This window comes from Alligator sinensis, unplaced genomic scaffold, assembly GCF_000455745.1.
Source record: "Alligator sinensis unplaced genomic scaffold, ASM45574v1 scaffold156_1, whole genome shotgun sequence".
Lineage (NCBI taxonomy): Eukaryota > Metazoa > Chordata > Crocodylia > Alligatoridae > Alligator > Alligator sinensis.
In genome coordinates this window covers 190,305-200,391 of record NW_005841844.1, presented here as the reverse complement: position 1 = coordinate 200,391, position 10,087 = coordinate 190,305, and the positions used below count along the sequence as shown (strand labels likewise).

At 45.6% G+C, this 10,087-nt stretch overlaps 1 protein-coding gene across 1 annotated transcript in view; it reads right to left on the bottom strand.

Moving 5' to 3' along the window:
- Positions 1-1,384: 1,384 nt before the first annotated feature.
- The window catches only part of PFDN1 (prefoldin subunit 1), a 60,099-nt gene continuing 51,396 nt past the window's right edge, over positions 1,385-10,087 (bottom strand). The window contains exon 4 of the mRNA XM_006015711.3: positions 1,385-1,676. Coding sequence (XP_006015773.1) covers positions 1,593-1,676 — 84 coding nt within the window. The 3' untranslated portion in view covers positions 1,385-1,592. The remainder of the gene's footprint in view (positions 1,677-10,087) is intronic.

Genomic DNA, 10,087 nt, shown 5'->3' with positions numbered 1-10,087 from the left:
TGTATTTAAAAAAGGACTTCTTGTTGTCCTTGATCCAGATAGCTAGTCCCAGTTCCAGCTCTGCCTTGGCCTTCCTGACCACCCCCCTACAGCCCTGAGCAACCGAGGTAAAGTCCTCCTTGGTGATGGCCCCTCCCTTCCATTGGGTGTACGCCTCCCTTTTAGCTAGGAGACATTCCCATATGCTTTTGGCGAGCCATGGGGGCTTTTGTGCCCTCTTGCCGCCGTTGACCCTTGTTGGGATTACCTTCCTTTGGGCATGGAGGATTGTCTCCTTAAGGAACGACCGCTCTTCTTGGACACCCAAATCCCCTCCCCTCTGGGACCTCAGTATTTCCCCAACTATTCTTCTTACCTCATTGAAATCTGCCCTCCTAAAGTGCAGGGCTGCTGTCTTGCTGCAGGCTTTTGCCACCTTGCGCTGGATGCTGAATTCCAGCAGGTGACGATCACTGTCACCCAGGTGGCCAAGCACCTGCAGACCCCTCACCAGGTCATCACCCATGGCCAGGACCAGCTTCAACAAGGTGTCTCCCCTGGTGGGGAACCCGATTGGGTTTTGAACCCAAAAGCTTGCTTAAAAATTGTTCTCTAACTATTTAAATTGGTCTAATAAAAGATATCAGATTCACCCAAAGAACCTTGTCTGCCTATGTCCTTAGACCAACATGGCTACAACCTACATCCCTGATTTTGTTTTCTGCACAAGAGCAAAGATCATGCATTACAAATATTAGCCACATGGTGGCACCACAACAAAACTGCCAGGAAATACTGCTACACAGAAGAGAGGCTTGTTTCAGATGTGCTTCCCAGAGGCAAACTGGCTTTGTGAGTTTTGTATTTGCCTATTAGCACCATCCCACCTCAGATTCACAAATCCTTTTAAGTAGACCACATCTGTTTTGTGTTCATGAACTGCCTATCACTGTGGTCAACACCCAGTTCAGGTTATGGGTCAGAACGATTCAGGTCAGAAGCAGACAAACAGGCATAAGCATCTGGCTGCCACTCTTTCTTCTCTCCACAGTGGCACTGGGAGAGTGACCACTGCCAAAGTCCCAAGTCTGTGGGCTGCAGGTTGCTGACCTCTGGCAACCCCCTTGCCCAGTAGTATAACTTGGGGGGACAGGAATGGGGAAAGAATGGCAGGTCCTCAAGGAGTCTTTGCCATCCAGTGGCACATCTGTCAGTACTGCTCTGGCAAATCTAGACCTGATTGTGGATTCTGAGCTCCTAAAATTCGAGCCAGTGCTAATTGAAGGAGGGTATCAGAAGTAGTTTGAGATTTTTCTCAACTGAAATCCCAGCAAGGGGAACAGTATGATGAATGTAACAGCCAAACTGCTACGTGTTATTGTAGTTCATGTTCACACTGAACCTGTTAATACAGCAATCTCTTCAGGCAGAGTTTATTAAAACATCCAATTACAGAAAATGTGAGAACACAATATTCAGCACAGTCAAACACAAGCTCCTCCGGCCAGCAGTGAACAGGACAGTTGGGTGTCACTTCTGGAAGTGCTTGTCTAATCAGTTCAGACATCAGCAACATGAACCAGTTCGCCTAAGGCCTTGCAGGAACCACACACCTACTGCGCTCTCCTGGCCATCAGCATTTCTCGGATGTTATCCTCAGCTTCCTTCACGCTCCGTTCTAGGTATGACTTCTTCTGCTGGAAGGTACAAAACCAAGAAGAGAATCAATATCTGTGTCACCATGGACACTGGGAGTACAGCAGAATGTCTTTGGTTCTGGGCAGATCTCAGGCAAATTATAATTATGGCAAATACAAGTCCCGGTTTATGGAGCCATAGGCTTCTGAATACAGGCATCTCTGGAAAAAGAAGTTTATTCTGTGTCTTTTTAGATGCATGATATTTACATGTCTTTGCATTTCATTTTTTAAAACATGTTATATTTATAATAGTAATTTGTGCATCAGTAACATTGTGTTAAAAGATTGACAAATTAGCTACAATAAAGAATAAAAAGTGAAATAAACCACATACTTAAACTCAACAGCATGAGCAAGAAACAGGAACAGGACTAGGGAAAATTGGGACTAGTGTAAACTGACAACTAAAGAATCAACTGGCACAAAGCACAGGCATAACAAATCCACCCATTCTCCAGGAATAATGGAATGTCCATCAAATCTTCTACTGACTCGCTCAAGTTTTCAAGCCTGATCCCCCCCACCTCATTTCCCCCCCCCCACCCTTTCTTTGAGGTGTGTGCCTGAAAATTCCTTTGCATTATCAGAACATACATTTGTTTCTTTCATCATCGCTAATTAGGTTAAGCTGGGCAAGGAAATGAATAGAATCTGGGTATCCCAAAACAGAAATTCAGCATGCAACATTTTTCCTTTCTGCTTTTGGCAGTCCCAGCTGATTGGAAAAATATGCACTCAGGTTCTCTTTGACTATTTTCCCTTGGTTTCCAAACAACAGGTAAAACCCTCCCAGATCTCTAGAAGGTTCCCAAACTACAGAACAAATCTGCTTGAGTGGAGTCTCATCAGCATCATTTTGTGCCTGCATACGTACAGCCAGATTTTGCCAAAGAGCTTCCGTACACTCAATTAAAATAGAATCATAGAAAATTAAGGTTGGAAGGGACCTCAGGAGGTCATCTAGTCCAATCCCTACTCAAAACAGGACCAGCCCCAACTATATCCTCCCAGTCAAGGCTTTTTCTTTGTCTTGGGACAGAGATTCCACAACCTCCCTGGGTTTTTTTCCGTTTCAGTGCTTTACTACCCTCCTAGTGAGAAAGTTATTCCTAATATACAACCTAAACTTCCCTTGCTGCAACCTAAGACCACTGCTCATTGTTCTGTCATCTGCCACCACTAAGAACAGTGTAGCTCCATCCTCTTTGGAGCCACCCTTCAGGTAGTTGAAAGCTGTTACTAAACTCCCCCTCAGTCCTCTCTTCTCCAGACTAAACAAGCTCAGCTCCCCCTGCCTCTCTTCATAAGCCATGCTCCCCAGCCCTCCAACCACCTTTGTTGCCCTCCATCAGATGCCCTCTAATCTGTCCACATTCCTTCTGTAATGGCAAGCCCAAAACTGGACAGAGCACTCCAGATGTCACCTCCTAAACAATGCTAAATACAGGGAAATAATCACTTCCCCCGATCTACTGGAAATGCTCCTAATGCCACCCAGTATGCTGTTAGCCTTCTTGGCAACAAGGGCATACTGTTGGCTCCTATTCAACTTATTGTCCCCAGTAACCCCCATATTCTTTTCTGCAGAGCTGCTGTTTAGTCAGCCAGTCAGTCAGTCAGTCCCCAACCTGTACCAGTGCACAGGATTGTTGCATTCCTAAGTGCAAGGACTTTGCACTTGCCCTTATCGAACTTCATGAGATTTCTTTTGATCCAATCCTCTGATTTATCTAGGTGTCTCTGAATCCTAGCCCTACCCTCCCAACATTATCTACTACTCCACCCAGCTTGATGTCATCTGCAGACTTGCTGAGGCTGCACTCCATCCCATCTTCCAGATCAGGGGTTGTCAACCAGGGGTACATGTATCCCAGGGGGTACTTGAGAAGGCCCTAGGGCATGGGTGGACAGGGATGGAGCACCACCATGCATCATCCTGTGCTGTTGTAGATGCTGCCCGCCCAGCTGGACGTGGAGGCATCTTACACACAGCAGCTGCCCCCACTCTGCAATCAGCTGCTCAGGGTACTCTGATGCAAAAAGGTTGAAAACCCCTCTTCCAGATCACTGATGAAGATATTGAACAAAACCAGCCCCAAGACCAGTCTGTGGGGCACTCCACTTGATATTGGATGCCAGGTTGGTTGGTCAGGCATGCTGACTGTTCCTAATCCCTTTTTCTCTTCCAAATGCTTAGAAAATGGATTCCTTGATTTTTACAGGAACTGAGGTGAGACTGACCCATCTATAGTTCCCCAGATCATCCTTCTTCCCTTTCTTAAAGAAGGGCACTATATTTGTCCTTTTCCGACCATCTGGGACCTCTCCCAATCACCACAAGTTTTCAAAGGTAACAGCCAGCAGTTCTGCAATTACACTGGCAAACTCCCTCAACACCCTTGGGCACATCATATCCAGCCCCATTGACTTGCACATGTCCAGCTTTTCTAAATGGTACCTAGCTCACTCTTTTGCAACTGTCAGGTGCTCAACTCCACCCCAAACTGTGCTGCCAGATGTAGAGCTGACCTTGCCTGGGAAGACTAAGGTTAAAAATGTACTTCCAAGAAGGAGATCCCTTCCAAGCACATGTTTCTAGTCATAGCTGGGGTTTTATTTAACTCTAGACCAGGATGACAACATGGCAGACAACTTGGTGTATCCATTAAGACTAGGCTGAACAATTTATAAGCTCCCTGCCCTCTCACACAAGACTACTCCAGCAATGACACCAAGAATAGAGGGCCTTCCTTAAGCTCAAAAATGCTTTTCACCAAAATGTTTAACGAAGGATTGTTTTACAGCTGCTTGAGTAGGGACAGGAATTTAAATTCCACCTAAGTCTCATTCAGGCACCTAGATTCCCAATCTGGATCTGGTCCAAGACCTCTATTTAAAATTCATCCTCAAGAGATGCAAAATGATGCGAGAAACAGTGGAGTTTTCCAGCTTCCACCACTGTCACTAAACAATTCTCATTTAAACTGACACAACTGAACATTAATGACATTGAGCGGTCTTCATAACTGGACAGGATTCCAAGCTTTCATTGTTAGAAAAGCAAGCTAAAAGGTTTTAGACCTGGTTTCTGATGGATAAGAGGGCTCTGAATGCTAATCCTGTCTGACATGACTAAAGCATTCATGCAAAAGGGCCTGTTGGTATGGCACTATAGGTCATATAAATCTATATTCCATGCTCAGGGCTCCCTCTGTGTTGGCAGAGTGAGGTCTCAGACTGATATACAGATGAGAATGGGAGGTAGCATAAAGTGCCCTTAGTACCAAAGAGGGTACTGTTTATAAACAGTTCCTGGTTTCCAGAGTCAGAGAGCACCTTTTATAGTACCCACATCCCATTACCTGACTTTTGAAGATCAAGGCAAAATAGCTTAGAGCAGGGGTGTAGCCCCTCCTCCTCCCACTAGATCCCAACTCACCTCTGGCAACAAGATGATCATCAGTGGCGTTAACTGCCGCAGGTGCCCGAGTTGCCATGTAAGCCCAGGAGCCACAGCTGCTGCTCACCCTACTGCTACAAACCATATCTCTACTTGGGCTTACTACTTTGGAATTTGCTCTGCCCCCAGATTCCTTACTCCCTCCAGGAGCCCCACAGAACAGGGAACATGGCTGCATGGGCTTGATCTTGACACTTCTGGCCTAGAGAATCTGCTGCTTATTCCTGGTCTGCCAAGGGGCTTCTGTTTCTCTTTCCATCCAAGATGCCCCACAATAGACCAGTTTTCCAAAGGCAGCTGCTCTCCCAAATAAGGCAGTGCAGCACATTCAGTGTGCCATGGGAAATCTCCATGTAGGCAATTCCAGTGATGAAGCTCAAATGCAAACTCAGGACCTGGCAGAAAAGGAGAATCAAACTCAACAAGCTCCACAACTCAGACAGTGGACATCTATGCCTCAGGTAGAGACAATGGAATTGAGGGAGGGAACTAGGGGAGAGGCCCAAGCATGTTTTGAAACAGAGCTCTACAGAGTGCTTCCCAGTATCCAGTCAATTCCCTCCAGCACATTAATGGTTTGAGAGCTAGATACAAATTTCACCACCAGAGGGAGAACTGGAACTGGAACACTGGGGGCACAATTTACCACATACAAACTTCACAAACCAGCCAGCAGCACTTAAGGATCAGGGCAATACCTGGCTCATTACATTCTGACTAACAGGCTGGAATCCTAATGAGTGTGACACAGATACTGCAACAGTATCCGCTTATAAAGTGTAACTTGGGAAAACCAAGGTGCTCTTTTCTCTCACAGCTGCAGGCTGGTTTCTGATTAGGTAACCACAGCAGCAACAGCAGGAACTTTTTATATAAGAACCTGTTCTCACTCCCCACTTACCAGAATCTATACAGAAACTCCTATCTAGGATGCGACTCCACAGCTCGCTCTTTCCTGGACAGCAAAGCACTGGGCAGGATGGTTTGAAATGAAATCTGCCTGGTCAGACCAGCTTAAAGAAAAACAAGAAACCCACCATGATCTGATCCAAACAGTTTTAAGATATTGTAGATGTCTGTGTCTCTCTTTCTAGCTGGACGTCTACTTCTTGTGGCACAGTCTCCTACATCCTTGCCCCTGACAGTGAACAGTTTGACTGAATTGCCGAAATGTTACGGTAAAAATTCTCTGGCCTGCTACGTCTTGATGTTTTCTTTTAGGTTGGAGGAGGTGTAAGTTTGAATATCTCCTACACTGACATTCGGCTCGGTCTAGCGATGTACCTTGGGGCTCCACCTCCCCATACACCCCATCCTAGTGCCAGCCTGTTGTTAACATCACAATTAGATAAGCGGGACCAACTGTGTAGCCACAGCATCTTTGTGAATTACCTTATTACATAGTTCTGATCCTGAAGCCTCGCTTAACAAAAATAAGTCCCCAAAGCAACAGGCTATCCTCTATACCAAGTCTTGTCCCCAGACAAAAATATTCTTCCTTGCACCATTTGGGTGCTTATTCTCCAATCTCTCTATAATCAGTAATAGGTGTGAGGGAAGAATGAGAGGTTTAGCTCTTTCTCACTTCCCTTTTCACTCATGGTTAGATGTTTTTTTCTTCTCTCTTCATACAGGACAGCCGATGCTCCAAGATGACCTGCTGATTCAGATCTCCAAGCTGCCATTCTCTCTCTCCTCTGAGCCTCTATTCATGGGAATCAGCTCCGGTTCCCACCATTTACTCCTGTTGGGACAATCCAGCCTGGTGTCCAGTTCTTTTGCTCCCTGGCTTCCATTTCCAGTCTGGCCACTCACCTCCATAGTGCATGTTTTTACGTTAACATTCCAGCAGTGACCAGCCAGAACACGCTGTGGAGCTGGACCACACTAACAAATCGTGCTGGGAGTGGAGCTGGGACTTTCTGCCAGCGCTGGACATCTTGCCTCTGTGGTCCTTCTAGGACTTCTGGTTTGCTGATCTCCATGGCAGCCTGCCTCTCACTGCCACATATGTGCTTGTGGACAATTCAGCTAACACAAATGTGACAGAGCCTTATTGGTAGTAATACGTACTCCATTAACTGTTAGCTTGACTAGAAACACCATCCACAACAGCCATTGTTACACGCCCTCTGAGCACTCACCAATATTGTGAAGACATAATTCAGCTGCTGCCTGAAATATGCTTTTCACTGCCCTGGTTAACACAGGCCTCGCTCGCTCTTCTGGATGATATTTGAGTTTCCAAATCTGGATGCTCAGGCTTTCAAATTTACATTCCAGTTCTTTGCTTATCTGAGTATCTCCGACCACCAAGAGGTATTCATATGACGTCTTTGTTTTTTATTTCTTTTCAAGGAAACTAGTTATACGAAAAATGTGGGTGCGTGTGTGCGTGCATGCGTGCAATACCACAGCTTCACCCTCCATTCTCCATACATGGATAGCAAGTTACAGTCAATTCATGGGTTTTTTTGTTTCTTTTTTTAAATAAAAGAGAGAGAAACTTTGCCAGCATCTCCCTGCTAACTGAGCATGTTCTAAGAAGCTGTAGTGCAGGTGATTACCAGCTGTGGCCCTAATTCTAGAAGTGACAGCGTACTATCAGAATACATCTGCCTGTGTGGATTCCCAGGGATTTCAGAACAGCTCCATGAAAGTGCAGCATGACATTTTTGTGTTACAAACTGCAGAGCTTACACCTATTGACCCTTACACCTATTGATGGTGTCGTCGGCACCAGAAAACAGCTGTGTTCACTTCAGAGAGATGGCTGCCTTACATGGCACACTGATTACACAACAGTGGAGGAAGTGGATAATACCAAGACAGAATTGGAACTGAAGGGGGACTTTGTACAGGTAGAACCTAATCTCATGAAGCAGGACAGTTAAGTTGTTACCTTTATATACACTGGAACTGTGGGCTGGGCTTCTCATAGGAGGCTAAGTGAGCTAGGCACTCAATTCCTCCAAAATCTCAATATGATTCAGATACTTAATGCCTCTCATCTTGGAAAATCCCAAAGATAATTACCTCAACCACTCTGCACCCATGTCACAACCCGTGCAATAAACAGAACTTACAGCACAAGCAGAATCCCAGGGATTTGTTAAAAACAGACTTAGGGAAGAGGACTGAATTCCCAGCTCTGGTTACATCAGAAGGGATGTACAAATTGCTAAATTGTTGCTACATCAAGGGAGGAAATTAACGGTTTAGTGGCAGGAAGAGACCAGTTTGCCAGCTGATGCCTTTGTCTGGAGCAGAAATCTTGTATCCTTCTGAAAAGCTCTCCCTGGCCCCATTGTGGACTACAAGTGACCCTTCATTCAGTTCGCTATGGGTCTGCATGTCAGGACCCTTCTACCAAGAAAATACGTCTTTTTAGTTTTATTAAAGTTTACTTAGCACATATTGTGGCAAGTGGCTTAACTCCTTGCTGCCAAACAGTAGGACTCAGCAATACCAACACACAATCTTACACAGGGTGTCACCCAGACATGAAAATGACCAGGGACTCCTATACATTTCATTTCACCAGCACTGACTGGCTGGAGCTTGCCTGGAAACTGGTTTCAGAAATGACAGTTTCTTCCTATGGCATTTGCCTTAAACTGCCATTTATAAGAACTTCCAAACGTGGAGAAATGGCCTGAGGTTACAACCGCCATTCGGCATGTACCCTAGCAGTCTCTTAACTACTGCAGATTTGAGGAGTAGATGTAGAAGGCAGCCTTGAAGGCATCCAAGTGCACGTGAGAATTTAATGAGACCTGCCATTCTGAATCTGTGGGCAGAGGGCCTACGTAAAGTTCAATTAAAAACCAAACCAAACCAAACCTAAATTCAGATAGGGAGCCAGAAAAGATGAGTGCCTGTGCTTGGCATCACTGTTCACTATGCCATTCATAAAAAGGTCTCTTTTAACCTACTCCATATCTGCAAAGGTGAAACCCAGACCAACTCCTTAGTTTTTATTCCACTGATCCAATACTCCTGCTTAGCAGAAACATTTATCATGGCATTACAGTGGGGAAAGGAGTGTGAGGGGGAGGGGTGGGATTTTCTGATAGAAATTTACTGTGTATATTGTAATATTACCAGTGCAGTTTCCATGGATCTAGACAAGGGGTGTCAAACATTTGACCCACAGAACCATTTCCTCCAACCCATGGGGCTCCCAGAGGGGCTGGGAATTTAAGATTGGGGCAAACAAGGATAGAGCTTGCAGCAGAATTCAGGGCTATGGGGCTCACTGAAATACTGCTCATCCTGCTGCTGTCATATCTCGATCCAGCACGTGAGGAGCCTTGTGGTCCAGATCTGGCCAGGGGTGAGTTTGACACCCCTAATCTAGCATAATCAAAGCTCTTTGTTCTGCCACCCAAGGGCAAATTGTAGCACTTTTCTCCATTTATACAAAACATTTGTGCACTGATCTTGCCAACCAACTCCTAGACCAGGGGCAGGCAATTATTTTGGGCAGAGGGCTGCTTACTGAGATTTGGCAAACTGTCAAGGGCTGCAAGGGTAGCCCCACCCCTTGACAGGTGCCCTGCCCCCTGGTCACCATCTTGGGACTAGATGTCCCACTCCCTAACCCCTGACCTTTGCCACCAGAAGTCCGTCTCCCTGCCCCTGAAAAGGACTCCTTTAGGAAACAGGGTTTGCCATCTCAGAATGGGAGAAAAAAAACAAACCAATTATATACTGAATATCAAACACCCATAATAATATATAATGGTTTGTGCATTTGTGCTGTATATGTAAAAGTGATTGCATAATAGCTCAAAATGCAATCTTACTCTTGTATATTGTGTGGGGTACGCAGGCTTGTCAAGTAATATGGATGTGGATGGTTTTGGGGGGGGGTTTGTGTGTGTGTGTGTGTGTGTGTGTGTGTGTGTGTGTGTACGTACAGTATTTGTGGGGTGTGATTGGGGGG